Below are 14,933 nucleotides of genomic sequence, written 5' to 3'. Positions count from 1 at the left end.
GAGCTCTGGAGATTGGTTAAATAACAGTGTGAATGTCCTTAACATCCCTGAACTGTGCACTTTAAAATGGTTAAGAATGTAAGTTTTATGTGTAGTTCACCCCAGTTAAGAAAAGTCAGCAATTAGCTTCTTGTGTTGTCTTTGTGGATTTAACTTGTGGAAATTTCAACTACAAGCACATCCCCCTTATTTAGCCCTGGATTTCCCACCTCCCTTCCCATTCAAACCAGACTTTTGCCTCTGGAGTCCCCAGAGAAGAAGATGAACTCTTTTTCCCCTGTGGCTGAGCACCTATATTTAAAGTCATATGCAAGATGGAGCTCTACCAACTCTCTCATTCTTTTCTTAGTAATCATACTGTATAGTTGAAGAAATGAAGGTACTGAAGGTACTTCTTAGAAGCAGGAAGAAGGGTTTGGCCCTGGGCTAAACATGGCACTTAGATGTCATGGAAAATACTCTGTGCATGAACTGATTTAGTAGACTGGGAGAGCTCTATATTTCTTTTTTTGAGCCATCAATGCCCACAAAAAATATATATTTGCACTAACTCAGAATATATGATGTTTGGGGCAGAGATGAATGAAAGTTGCATTGGAATTGCCCACAGTGAGGGGTTTCTAGGCAATATAGCAGTAATGACGTCAGCAAAAAGGCAGAGAGTTCTGATCAACCCTGGAGAACTCTAATCCTGATTGTTATAAATTCTGGTTCACAAACAATTAGTATCCATCATCTTGATAGAGAAATAAATCCTTTATACCCCTAAAGAATACTTTTAGGCAATAAATTATTAGCTCCATTTAATATACACACAGTTATATATAGTTGAAAGAAAATAGCACAATACAAAAATTGTGCATGTTTGTATCTCCTCAAAGCACACAGCAGTGCTTTGCCCACAGGAAGCAGTCAATAAATGGTTATTGAATTCAGAATGTCCTTCCCAATCAGTGAGGTTTAATATATTTCCAATTCAGAATGCCTATTAATTTTTCAGCATTAGTAAGCCTTTTAAAAAAAATCTATTTTGGGATGTGTTTAAGAGTTCACAGCAAATACTATTCTAAAAATGATTAAGAGAATACTGTTCAATGAAGCATGCTTATTCAACACACCGGTAGCCATTGATAAAATGTAGTTTAATCATTTAAATTTACATTGTTAATGTACAAGAGCATTTCTTTCAAACCACAGGTTAACACACACTAAAGAGCAATGCTGTTAGAAGAGCAGAGAAACTTTGGAAAACTCTGCTGTCTGAAATGAAAGGCAAGGCACTCTCCATTAACAGCTGGTGGATTCCTGATTTCTGCCCACAGAAGGCGTGTTCACACTGAGAGAGCTCTCCCACAAGGAAGAATCACCTGCTTTAATTCTTGCTGTCCTCTTCTGAGCTAGTTTGGTCATCCACTCTGTATGAACTTGTGTGTCAACATCAAGACAAAAAAAGGGAGTTGAATTGATGGATTATGTGGGAAGCTCTCATAGTTATTACAACTATGGAAGACGGAAGAACACTGGCTATAACCATTATTTTCAGCACTAGCGTCTAGACCTATAACTAAAAACCTTCATTCATTTCAACCAATCAATATTACGGCTAAAAAGTCTTTTCCTTAAATCTGATGGGTGTAAAAATAAAAAGTAACAGCATTTCTCCAGGGCTCTGGTTTTTCTGTTTGTTTTGTTTTTCTCTTATGGATATGACAAAAAACAAGGATTAACTTTCCAATACCAATGGTGCACAAAAGGGTTATGTATGCACAGCATTTCTAATTTATTCAAATTCAATTTGAATTTGATCTGAAGCTACCTTGTATGAAATGTTAACTTTCCTGATATTTAATAATGTTTATTATGTTTGCATATAAGCTCAAAAAATTAATGCAAAAGTACTACTTTCCTCATGGTCATCAGGTAAAATGTAAATGGTCGTGGTTATTTTTAAAAGCCTATTTTCCTATAGATGTAGTAAGTTGGGTAAAAACACTATGGAAAGGAGAACCAGGTCCTAGTCTTGGTTCTGGTCCAACCAGCCTGTTGGATCTTGGGTAATCTTTACTCTTCGCTGGGCCCCCGTTTTCTCCTGTATGAGTTTCGGAGGGGTGGGGGACCAGTCAACAAGTCAGGCCCCTGCCAAGTCTAATATTCCAAGATCCTAACATTGCAGACCCCACCACCTAGGTATAAAAATAATAATCTTTTATAAAAGCTCACACAAACATAATACATGATCAAATATCAGAATGACTGTTGGAAAAAAAAAAACCATATATGCTTTGCTATCTGGGTTACCCTTTGCAGCAATTAGGCAATTCATTTGGCATTTGTTTGATTGTATAATTTAATGACAATATAAACAGCATAGTTCTGTTCTTTCTTCTTTAAAAAGACTAAAGCAAAATGATTTAAAGCTAACAAAAACTACTGTGACATCAGTTTGACATTCAAAGTTTGTTTCTTAGCAAAATGGCCAAAGATATTTTGACTTGATACAGAGTATATAATATAAAGACTTTTCGACCTAAAAATCTTCAAACATTATTCGAATTTAGCAAAACATAAGCAAAATTTTAATATCAAAGTGCTAAACAGTACTGCCTTAAAAGTCACTGCAAATGAACCATAAAATAACTGCATGGGAAGTAACATTTATTGTACAAATGGTTAATAAAAAGACACATTATAAATATATATATGTAACCTGCTATATTTATATATATATTTGTTTATTTAATTTCTAATAGGTGTATCCAAGTCGCTGTGAACACCCCATTTAAGTACTCTAACTCAGTTTCCAGGAGCTGGTGGTCTTGCAATAAATACAGGCAAAGCTATTACAATATAACGTGCATACAAATGTTTATACAAATAAGGACACTATGCAACAAATTATCTCGTAGTAATATGGCATTGACAGTATAAACATACAAAAGGGAGTACGAACACGGAATGTTGAAACGCAGCCCACTAATCCTGTCTAGTAGTCACATTCATACTATAATTTTTTTTAAAATAAGACTCGCTTGCTCTCCAAAATTGTCTCTGTAACCAGTAACAAAAATTAAATTATATATGTTTAAAAAATCTTATTACCTCTGATGTTTACCCTGTATGATCAGTTCCTACTTATTTGTATGTTCTTATTTACGGATCAGACATGTGAGACTCACTGAATGCTCCTGGGGCTTCTGAACGAATGTGTCAGCTAGTTGCTATCAACTGGAACAAGTTTAGGGAACTCTGTGTGGGTTGATAGAGCACAACCAACTCAGTTGTATGCAATCCATTTTATAATCTGAGCCCCCTTTGGGACAGCTGGACAGTTAGGGCAGAGATCTGGATCCATTAAGAATCGCCTAAAATCTTGGATGGACCATACCTCAGAAGGGTTCTATAGGGCAGGTGGACAAAGCCTCTGCTAGGAAAATTAACATGTGTCACTTGCCAGCATGACTGCTTCCTTTTTATTTCCATATAAAAAAAGGAGAGTTAATAAACAAGACTTAGTAAGACAGCACTTTAAAAATTGCACTTGTATATGGAAGCGAACTGCCATTATTGTTTTGCTATGTCTGATTTATAGGTAATCCTCATCTTTCACCATTTGTTAAAATAAAATAAAGGAAGAAAGAAAGTAAGAAGAGAGAATTTCTGCCTTGTTTGCACCACATACATACCCTTGACACAGGAAGTGTATTCTAAAGATCAACCTCAAGACACATCCTACTCTGGCGAACAACCATCGGCTGTTCTTGTTTTTAAATACAAAGCAACTATAATTGTATTCCCCAGAAAGAGTTTTAAAACAGTTATATTATCCTTTTTTTTTTTTTTTCCTGCTGGGATAGCATCGTCCAAAAGTGCTTTGTTAGCAATTTCTTAGAAAACCCTCATGAACTATACCCTCCCCTCCCGCACCAACCCCAAAGCCTAAATATAAAACACAACCCCAACACAATACTCTGCAAGTTTTCTGGCTTTAGGTTGTAAGGAAAAGTGCCAGAAAAAAAAAAAAAAGTCTTTTCTACAGGAGCTGCTTTTTTTTTTTTTTCTCTTAAGCAAGGACAGAAAATGGTAGGTGTCCAGACCCAAATCCTCTGCTGCTTAGCAAGTCGGAGGCACTAGCCAATGAGGAGGCTCCCCCCTCAGGCTGCTCCTGTTCAGAAAGGCAGGGTGTCCAGGAAGAGCTTGTCGATGATGGAAGGTGGAGACACCAAGTCTTCCAGCTTCAGGTAGAAGATGCGCTGTAGGCCCAGGGTACAGATCTTTCTCAGTTCTACCAGAGCGCCCAGGACCTTGGGCTCGCTGGGCTCCACAGCCTGTCCCTTACTCTGGTGGTCTTTCAAGCTGCTTGTGATCTTGTTGCATAGCTCCTCTACTCTCTTTGGTTCTTTTAACCCATGTCGTTCTGCAGAGCAATGGAAAAGGGGCAAGTTTGGAAGGCAGTTACATCTTTTATTTAAAAAAAAAAAAATCTTTTTAAAGTTTGTTTGTCTACAGAGAACACGCACGAGCAGCGGAGGACCAGAAAGAATCCCAAGCAGGCTCCGTAGCCCAGTGTGGGGCTCAAACTCACGAACCGAACTGTGAGATCACGGCCTAAGCTGAAGTCGAGGGTCGGGCACTTAACTGACTGAGCCGCCCAGGCGCCCCAGGAGGCAGTCACATCTTAAGAGGCTTTGAATCCCTAATGGAAGCCCACGTCTTGTTCCTGCAGTTGGGATGGCATGTTACAATGCAAGCGCCTCCCTCTTGGAGGGAACTCGTGGCCTTTGGACTCCAATGGCACCAGGGTTTGCATCCTAGTCCTGCCACTTCTTCACTGTGTGCCCCTGAGTTAGCCACTTGATTTTTAAGCCCCAGTGTCCTTATGAGATGAAGATAATAATCGTCCCTAATTTTGGGTTTCTGGGAGGACCCACTTAGGTGAAGCACACAGTTCCTGGCACATAGTCACACTGAGTGAACGACAGAGTGGTTATTATTTTGCATACATATGAAAGCCTTGTCAGGAAGCAACTCTTTAGAGTGACAAAGAAACACGTCCAGACAAATGAATTAATGTTCTCATCTTGACAGATGGGGAAAGGGGCTCGGTCAGTTCCATTTGCTAATGCAAGGGCTACCCCCCAAGACCCAGCATAAAGCACATTCTTCATGTTTTCATGCACATGCTTTCATGCTAACCAGCACTGAGAAGAATCCAGCTTTTCTTTTCTTTTTTTTTTTTGCCCCCCCCCCCCCCTTGAAACACCTATTGACCTACACCAGGCACTCTGTACAAAATACACATGTCTTCCTGCTGTGGAGATGAAAAAGTCAAAGAGAAGGGAAAAGGCCCAGAAACAGGCACTGTGGCATTCTACAATGTAGCAATACATGAACACCAGTATCTCATATTTTATAAAACAATACATAAAATGATCCCCATGTTGAATATTATGATCCCCTAATTTATTTTAAGGTTAAGTGATAAACCTTAACTGCTAAACTGATCTGAACTCAGTTTTCTGAGGCAGATTTTGTCCTCTTGCCCCAGAACAATGTTGCATCTCTAATCAGAAAGGAGCCTGCCATCCAGTACAAATCACTTTGCTCTCCCTCAGCATTTAGATACCAGAGCCTCTTTCCTGAGAGAAGGGCTTGGCCCCAGTTATCTCAGTCAGGGCTTGTATCTCTAAGTATATTTACATGTAAAACAATAATTCTTGTGAGATGGAAGGCATCCTTCCAATGGGAAATCAGGCAACACTGTCTAATTTTTCCTAGGTTTATTTTTTCAGTTGGGGATATAGTTCCAGTATAATTAAGGTATAGCATTATATTAGTTTCAGGTGTACAGAAATGTTCAGTGATTCAACATTTCTACACATTACTCAATGCTCAGAAGATAAGAAGTTACTCTTAATCCTCAGTTGGGGATATTTTTGTTGGGGAAATTATTTCCTTAAAACAAAAGCCAATCAGCAAAAAGAAGCAATGTCCAGCAATGTTTTCTTCTCTTGCTCTAAATCAAAGGAGGCCCAGGGGCCAGAAGATCTGCATTCTTCCTTAGGTTGGCCTTAGGTTGGCTAGTTGTGTACAACTTGGGTGAGCTCCTCTCTCTCCAAGGCTTATCTTAAAAGGAGGAGGTTGAATTTAATGACCTCTCAGGTCCCTTCCAGCCTGATGGTTGTAATTATATTAAAGTACAACCATGAAAATTGCTGGTTGGCATCTCAGTTGGATTGTGACTTGTAGGCATCTCATCTCAGTGCATCATAATATAGAGAAAAGGGCACTGGGTGTGCAGTCAGACAGATCTGGATTCTGGTTTTGGTTTTGTTACTTACTAGCCATGTGACCTAATCTCTTTGAAGCTCAATGTCCTTCTAGGAGAATGGGGATTACAGGGCGGTAGACACACAAGTCTGGATTCTATCCTTCATTCCTTTCTGTGTGTCTTTTTTTTTAAGATTTTTATTTTTACTGAAAAAATTTTTAAAATTATTATTTTGGAGACGGAGAGTGTGTGTGTGTGCATGCAAATGGGGGAGAGGGGCAGAGGGAGAGAGAGAATCAATCACACTTGATGCTCAGTGCTCCACACTCAGCACTGGGATCCCACAACCCTGGGATCATGACCTGAGCCAAAATCAAGAGTCGGACACTCTTGACTAAGCCACCCAGGTGCCTCTATGATTTCACTTTTAAAGAATCTCTACACCTAACGCAGGGCTGGAACTCAACCCGGAGATCAAGAGTTGCACATTCTACCTACTGAGCCAGCCAGGCTCCCCCTTTTCCGTGTGTCTTAAATATTACACAATAAATTAAAAGAAGAAGTGCCATTATAATAAAACCTACTTCCGTGGGTCATTGTGAGGCTTAACTGAGATGATGAAACCCGAAAGTGCTCTGCCAACTGCAGGGTGCTCCATGCGTGGTACCGTCAGCACCTACGATGCTGCGTGACATGTGGCAAGTGGTTGGCAACCACAGGGTCAGACAAAAGGCAGTAAAGTTCCCTACTTCTCAAGGTTTGCAGTGCATGATTGCAAACTGTTAGCTAATCAGCCCAGGTGCAAACCTGTCCTCTACTTTTATCTTTACTACATACACATAGTCCCTTTGCTTAGTCTCAAAAGATGCACCCGGGAGTGAACTTGAAGAGAAACTCTTCCTGCAATGGTGTTCTGCCTAAAGTTTTATTTTCCCTCCAAAAGTGAAAAGGCAAGCTGCAAGATTGGCAATAAACTTCAAAAGCTATAAGATGTGCATAGCCTCTGACCAAGTAATCCCACTCTTGGGAATTTATCTGAAGGAAAAATTCAGAAGAATGAAACTGTATGCATGAAGACGTTTGGGGTAGCAGTATCTATTAAAAAAAAAAAACTGGAAAAAGGTAAGGGGTAGAAGAATAGGGAAATTGTTAAGTAAAAAAAATGGTATATGCACGTAATGGGAGATTCTGTAGACACCAGAAAGGACAAATATGAAGATTATGAAGCAACGTGGACAAATACAGAATATCACACTAAAGAAAAAATAGAATATAAAATGGTATCTAAACTGCAATGACATCTAAGTGGAAGTTATTTCTGCATATAGAGAAGGGTGAAAGGAAACAAAATAGTGAGAATATTTATGAGATTATCAGATAACTCCTTTCCTTTCTTTTAAAATTTCCAAGTTAGTGGCATTTACGTTTGAAACAGTGTTAACACAGAACAATCTGCGATTTGGTGGCTCTAGTGGCTGTAACATGATCAAACAGTCATCATGCTGATAGTAAATTCTATCAATACTGAGCTATATCAAATTAGGTTCATAACCCAGGGAGGGACACTATTCCCAGAATAAAATACCAATCCGTTGATTTGAACTTCCCCTTCCTTTCAGTGCCCCATGTCTTGAATTATATTCAAGATCCCATATTCATTTTTAGGATAAAGGAATGGAGCAAGGTGTTGGCTGGATTTTGGGAGGGGGTTGATTATGGAACCTTATAACCAGACTTTCTTATGGCCAAACTCACAGAAGGAGCCTCAGAGTTTTCCCTGCTCTCCAACCAGTTGTGGCTGCTCAATAACTATGGCAACCATTATTTATTCAGTGAACTCAAGTGGAGATCGATACCTCCCTGCCAGCTGGATCAACCCTAGGCCTGGAATTCCTTGAGGAATTCAGAGACACTCCTGTTAGAAGCCAAAGGCACCTTCTTTGTTGTTTTGAACAGCTACTGGATTTGTGGCTTCTTTACTTTTTCAAAAGGGCTGAGATAAAATTCGGTCTCCATGCAAACTACTGCCAGCAGCAAGCAAATTTTCAAATCACTAGGGAGTCACTAGGTGTCTGGGACCTTCCTGGTAATCTGAAATTCCTTAAAACCCCAATAACTGACATTTTAGTTTAAGGGACCTTCTTTCTTTTTGCAGCTTGGTAAACATGGCTGCAGCGCTAATAAACAGAGACTTCAATCCGGGGGGAGACTGGACATTTGGACTTCCCCCTTCCTAGAGAATCACATGCATCTTAGTGTAAGATCTTTGTCCCCATTAAACAAAACAGGGTCTTCAGCACTTCTTGCTTTTTGATCTACATCATTTTTATCCAATACTCCAGTATTTTAACTCACCTTTATGCATTCAAAGCTTTAAACTGCATCTTACAGAAACGGTTAACTAATAGATTTACATGTTACAGTCATAGTACATATGAGTTGGAAAGGATTTGAATCATTCAGATCACACTCCCACCTAAGACAAGAATCCCCACCACAAGAGATCACAAAGAGAGTGCCCAGAACCAGCTGGGTAATAAAACTAAACTTAGTAGCACTTTATATTATCCTCTTTTACTTAGATTATTTTATCACACCTCTCAGCATCCTTGTGAATCAGGCAGGACAAAGATGATCTTTATTTCATAGTTAAGAAGGCTGAGGCTCAGAGAGTTTCATGACTTACTTACAGTCAAAACTAGCAAATGGCTAATTTCTTTTGTTCCAAGTCCAGATGTGTTTCTACTATACCAGGATGCTTTGAACATCATATTAGAATGTTCTTCCTCATCCTGAGGTGAGCTCAGCCCCCCTGAAACTCCTTCCTACTTTCTGTGTACCTAATGAACTAATTAATGAATTACGTCTTTCAACAAATACGTATTAGGTGCTTATTCCGTGCCTAGCAATGTTATAGCCATTGGGGTAGAGCAGTGACTAAAACAGACAGACAACAGATCATATACTCCTGACCTGTGTGGTATGAGTATTTAAAGAAACTGTTGGATTCCCATGCAATTTTAGCTGCCCATGCCATAGACATCTCTGCAGAGAGAGGAAACAGAGGCAATTGGAAGAGGAGAGAGAGGAGGGAGAGGGGAAAGTGAAGGAATGGGAGAGAGGGAAGGGGGAGAGAGAAAGGGAGAGATTGACTGAAATGATAGAGGTATTTAGGTCTGTGCTCATGTTTTCCCCTTTTTGCCTAGTTAAGACCTATTCATCCTTTATTTCTTAAGCAGCCTCCATGCTCAGCGTGGAGTCCAATGTGAGACTCCAGAGGTGGATGCTTACCTGACTGAGCCACCCATCTTTTAGATTGCAGATCAAATATTTCTTCAAGGGAACATTCCTTTTTACTCCCAGTTTAGACCATGTTCTCCTATGGCATTCTACTTTTCCCCTTTGAAGGATATGACAGGTTGAAATCAGACATTGGTCTGACTCTTGCCTGCCTCCTCCATTAAATATAATCTCCATGGAGGCATGGACTGTGTTTGCTCACCATTATACCTACAGCACCAAGCTTACTACTTAGGAGACACCCAATAAATGTCTGTTGAATGAATATGTGCATGGAGGAACCATGATCTGTAAAATATGATTCACTGAATACTAAACATGTAGGTTGCTCAGAATAAATATACAAGTAGGGCATAAGCAGCACCCAATGGTAAAGAACTTCACAACTCTAAAACCTCTTGTATTAGAAGCTTAAGAGCCAGATTTCCTGGATGTACCATCTACCACTCATGAGCCTGATGACTGTTGACCCATCAGTAAAATATGGCTAATAATGGTACCTGCCTCGTGGGTTGTGGTGAGAAGTAAATGAATTGATACATGTGAAGTATTTGGGCCGATGCCAGCATACAGTAAGTAACAAATATTAGCAAGTATCCCCTATGTCTAAGACTCAACTCATTAATGTCCCTTCAAATCAGGCACTGCTCTGAGTTTGCCTTTTAATGATTTCACAGTCCTCCCCATCACTCCCATAACCATCTCTAATGATTGCTTCCCCCCAGCCGTCCTAGTTAATCCATCGAAGAACTTAGGTTATTATCTCTGTGATGGTCCTCTCATCTAGCTCCTCCTCTCCAGCTTGCAGCCTCTGGGCTAGGTCTTCCCTATCTGTCACCTTCATCATTTCAATAGCTCCTGGCTGGTCCCTCTGCTTCCCATCTCTGCTGTAATCCATCCCAGGTCCTTCCAAATCTCCTTACTAAACAAACAAAAGAGCACATGTAAAACCCTTGGCACGGTGCCTGGCACTGGGTATTTTAAAACGATGGCTATTCTTAATTTCACGGAATCCTAATTACCAATAGATTTCATTGTCCCTTGCTACACAGTGTGGTCCCTCCTCCAGCAGCATCAACATCAAAATGCAGAATCTTGGGCCTTACCCCGGACCTCCGTAATCAGAACGTGCAGTTTAACAAGATGCTTAGTGATTTCATGCACATGAAAGTTAGGGAAACTCTGCTCTAGTCAATTCTGGTCCCCATGAGATGCCCGGGCCAGTCTGCAACCAGTGGTTGTCTAGCCTCTGTTTGTAAACCTAACTCCCCAGTGCTGCTTGCTCCTGGATCAAGCTTTTCTTATACTGAGCTGAATTTTACAGGGCCCAGTTCTGCCTCTTGGACCCATACAAAAAAGAAATTCTCTTCCTCATGTCAAGCAGCAGGGTATGAGGACAGGGGATGAGGACACCCAATAAGGAAAAGCAAATCCTTCTTTTTTTGAGCAGGTCTCAGGGCACAGGCCAGCATGGAGACCACAGTGAGATAGTTCCAGCTGAAGGGGAAAACGAACCCCAACAAACAAACAGGACCTTCCTGCTCTGAGCTCCCCTTCTTTCTTGGGGAAGTCATCTCACTGCTACCTCTTATTGCATACGTAACATCCTTCACTGCTGGGCGGTCCCCAGAGACACCGAGCTCACACTGATCAGGAAGCCACAGGTTGGTCAGCAGTCTGTGCTGAGGCTGTAATAGTGCTTTCCACTCTGCCTGTCTTTGGTTTATTAGAGTATGTGTCTGTCTCCCTAACGACACCACAAACTCTTTGAGGAGGAGGGATTTGTGTGGCTGGCGCAGAGCAGATGCTCAATAAATAATACTGAATTAATCTGAATTGAAATAAGGTAGTCCTCAGGAATTCAGACTATTTTCTAATAACAAAGTAGTAGGCTAAAAATAATTAATTTTCCTAATTTGGGAGACTTTCTGAAATTCACAATTAACCCATTCATTTAACCAATATTTGCCATGTGCCAGACGCCTTTAAATGCCAAAGTAATTATAAAGATGAGTAAGACTCTCCCTGCCCTTAAAGAAACCCACAGTCTATTTAGAAAAGAAGAGACACAAATAAGTTACTTAATATAATGTGTATATGCAATTATAGGGATGCAGGAAATTGTTCTGGATTCTCAGGAGAATAGCTAGCTCTTCCTGGAGGTAAGAAAATAACACTTAGGATAATAATAATGAAGGTTTGGCTAATATTTTTTTCTCTGCAAAGTACACATTAGCTCACTTAATCTTTATAGGAAACCTGCAAGTAGACATTATCTCTGTGAAAAATGAGAAAACTGAGATTCAGAGAGGGTAAGCAACTTAGCCCAAGACTGCCCAGCTAGGAAGTAGCAGAGTGAAGACTTGAACTCAGATCTCCCATCTCCAAATCTTGAGACTGCCCCCACCCCTTTTTAAAAAAAAGGATATTGCCTTGCCAAGTTGTACACTTAGTTTTCTTTGCAATGCAGCTGATGGCCATATACGATATAAACACAGGGTAACCAGGTAACCACTTAGAATGAGCTCTGGGAAGACAGGTGGTGGAGGGTGTGGCAGGATCAGCCACCTGCCCGGTCCTCCTATGACACTGTTTCGTTGCTTTCTGCCCCTGCTTCAGCCTTCCTTTCTGCTCCTCAATCTTAGAGTTCATGTTCCAACAAGACCAGGAGAAAGATTATAAGGCATAAGAGAAAAAAGTCATTTTCTCACTTGACAGAAGACCTGAGAGGGAAAAGAAAGCTATGGAGAACATCCTTTCGTTGAAGTGATTAGCAAGACGGCATTTGGGCACTCAAGATTCTCTCCACCATCTGGTCCAAAATGGCCTTTCCGATCTTTTTCCCCTTTTCATTATGTGGGAAATGCATTGTACTCTGAGGCTAGATCATAATCCCAGGCCATAAGATAAATATCACATGGAATCAATCTTTTCCCTGAAAATCTTCTAAATTTCCCTACAGTGCAGCTCTCACCACTAGAAGTAGAGAGCCCAGGGCCCACACTGTGTTCATGTCTTCTCCCTCCTGCTCACTCCAGGATACATAGTCATCGAGTATAATAGACTGCACTCCTTTGGTTCTTCTTTCTACTGAGATTACAGGTGCGATTTAACACATGTGATGCAATGCCACTGTGTTTGCTCTACCCCAGAGGTGCTCAAGTGCTCCATGCCAAGCCCTTGCGATGCTGTTCCCTTGGTCTGGAATGTCCTTCTTCTCTATCTTCCCATGGCTACATGCTACCTCCTTGGGAAGTCATTCATGACCAGCACTTCAACCTTTCTCTGCCCTAAAAGAGTGAGCAGTAGTCTGGCCTTACCCTGCACTGAATCTGTCCATTTTAAGGACCTGGGCACTAACCACTGCACATCAAGTTCGTGACATGAAAATCACATAGGACTTCCTAGTAGGCTATCCATGGCTTATCTTTGCATCCCAAGAAACTGACACCAGGCCTGGCACATAGTAGGACCTCAATATTTATTTAATGAATGGATACTTATAAAAATGGTGATTCCACACTAACTTTATGTTTGGGGAGCTTCTTATTTATTAAATATAATTAACTATAACTAGACATCTCCTCACAGATACCCCATCAGAAGCAAAGCCTGTAGGTTGTTCCCATGTCAGGGATGGGGCACCGGTTAAACAGGGCGGTTAGGGCAGAAAAACTGGGGACTTAAAAACGTTTGACAACCACAACTGTGGGGAATGAGAGCGATCTGAAAGAAACCATTTCCTGCCCCACCTCCCCACCTAGTTTATCACAAGGGGGCCTAGAGAGAGGTGGAAGAAGCAGAAAAAAGAATTAGAAAAGAAAAGCCACGTTTGCGCAAACTTCTAATACTGCGCGGATTCTTAATAATTTTCCTGGAAAAGAGATTGGTTAAAACTTCTAACATTCTGCTTCCTTTTCAAGAGTTCTTCCCTGTGGTTTAGGGGTAGACAATTATTTTGGGATGAATTTCCTGACGCCAATAGTCCAACTGGTATTCCACAAACACCCTGTACGATCAGTGGGTCTTATTCAGAAGTGAGGATTTCACGGGAGCCCATATTCAAATGGAAATTAATATCCGCAACAATGCACACTGCTGCTTTCCAGGCACCGCCTTTTCTGCCATTTCCTGACGCTTTCACACATTTCAAACACTCTCCCAACCAGCAAGTCACAAAGTATTGCAAGGTCCAGAAATGAGGCAAGAGGGGCTAACTTTTCTTGTGGGTTATACCCGCAGCACCTGTAACAACTCTGCACAGGTGGGCGGGACTGAGGGCAGTATCCCATAAAGGACGTGGCCCCGCTGTGCCCAAGTGCTTGGTAAGTGCAACCTCATTTCTTCAATACCAGTGTCATCCTTTGGGCCTCTCAAGCATCCAAGGATGCTTGAGATAGTCACCAAACTTAATACCTCCTAAAGCCACCACCCACTTCCTCATGCCACAGAGTTTGATTTTCGACTACCTAGGGCTTCCAAGGGGAAGGGGCAGGCGTGTGCCTAATATTGGGGGCTCCCTGTCACCATCACTCCAGGATGGAATGTGGGTGGATGCAGTGCCTATTCTGAATCCGGTCTGGTTCCATCACAAAGCTACTTTCCTGTAATCCATACTGCTGCCTCATGGAAGAGTTGTTGTCATCCCCACTTCACAGACGGGAAGACTGAAGTTCAGAGAAAGGAAACGTGTTACTGAATAACACACGCTTGTTAAATGCAAGACCCCACATGCAAACCTGGGGGTGCCAGATCCCATCGTCATGCTGTGTCTGCTGTGCCAAACTGCCTCCTCCCTGAGCACATCCCCACAGAAAGGGCAGCGGGCTGAGCGGCTATAGCCACAGGACACACAGTGGACTGGACGCAGAGACAGCACTAGCAGCACCTTCTCCCAATTCCTTCTCTGCATTCGCTACACTGAGCTGCCCAGTATCTCCAGGCGGGGACTGTCTGGCACCCACATGTCCTGGCCTCAGAGTCATATATTAATTTCTACTTAAAGAGTAAACCAACAACAACAAAAGGTGTAAGCCTCAGTGGCTCTCCTCTTAAACCACAGCTCCTGTACCTGAACTGGCCTCTTCCCTCTCATTTGTGCTCAAAGCCAACTGTCAGGGTAGTTCTTTGTAAATGTTTGCTTATTAATATTATTATTATTATTATCATTATTTTGAGAGAAAGAGAGAGAGCGAGCACCAGTGAGGTAGGAGCAGAGAGAGAGGGAAAGAGAGAGAGAATCCCAAGCAGGCTCCGCACTGTCAGTGCAGAGCCCGACGTAGGGCTTGATCCCACAGACCATGAGACCATGACCTGAGCCGACACCAAGAGTGGGATGCTTAGCCGACTGAGCTACCCAGGTAGC

The 14,933-nt window shown here is 41.5% G+C and overlaps 1 protein-coding gene across 3 annotated transcripts in view; it reads right to left on the bottom strand.

The window, feature by feature from the left end:
• Positions 1-1,759: 1,759 nt before the first annotated feature.
• The window catches only part of NR4A3 (nuclear receptor subfamily 4 group A member 3), a 37,841-nt gene continuing 24,667 nt past the window's right edge, over positions 1,760-14,933 (bottom strand). For all 3 annotated transcript variants that reach the window (XM_049627285.1, XM_049627290.1, XM_049627276.1), the window contains one exon: positions 1,760-4,414. In XM_049627285.1, coding sequence (XP_049483242.1) covers positions 4,167-4,414 — 248 coding nt within the window. In that variant the 3' untranslated portion in view covers positions 1,760-4,166. The remainder of the gene's footprint in view (positions 4,415-14,933) is intronic.

The sequence above is a fragment of the Panthera uncia genome, chromosome D4 (assembly GCF_023721935.1).
Source record: "Panthera uncia isolate 11264 chromosome D4, Puncia_PCG_1.0, whole genome shotgun sequence".
NCBI classification, from domain to species: domain Eukaryota; kingdom Metazoa; phylum Chordata; class Mammalia; order Carnivora; family Felidae; genus Panthera; species Panthera uncia.
Note: the sequence above shows the minus strand (reverse complement) of the source record. Positions and strands in the feature narration are given on the sequence as shown.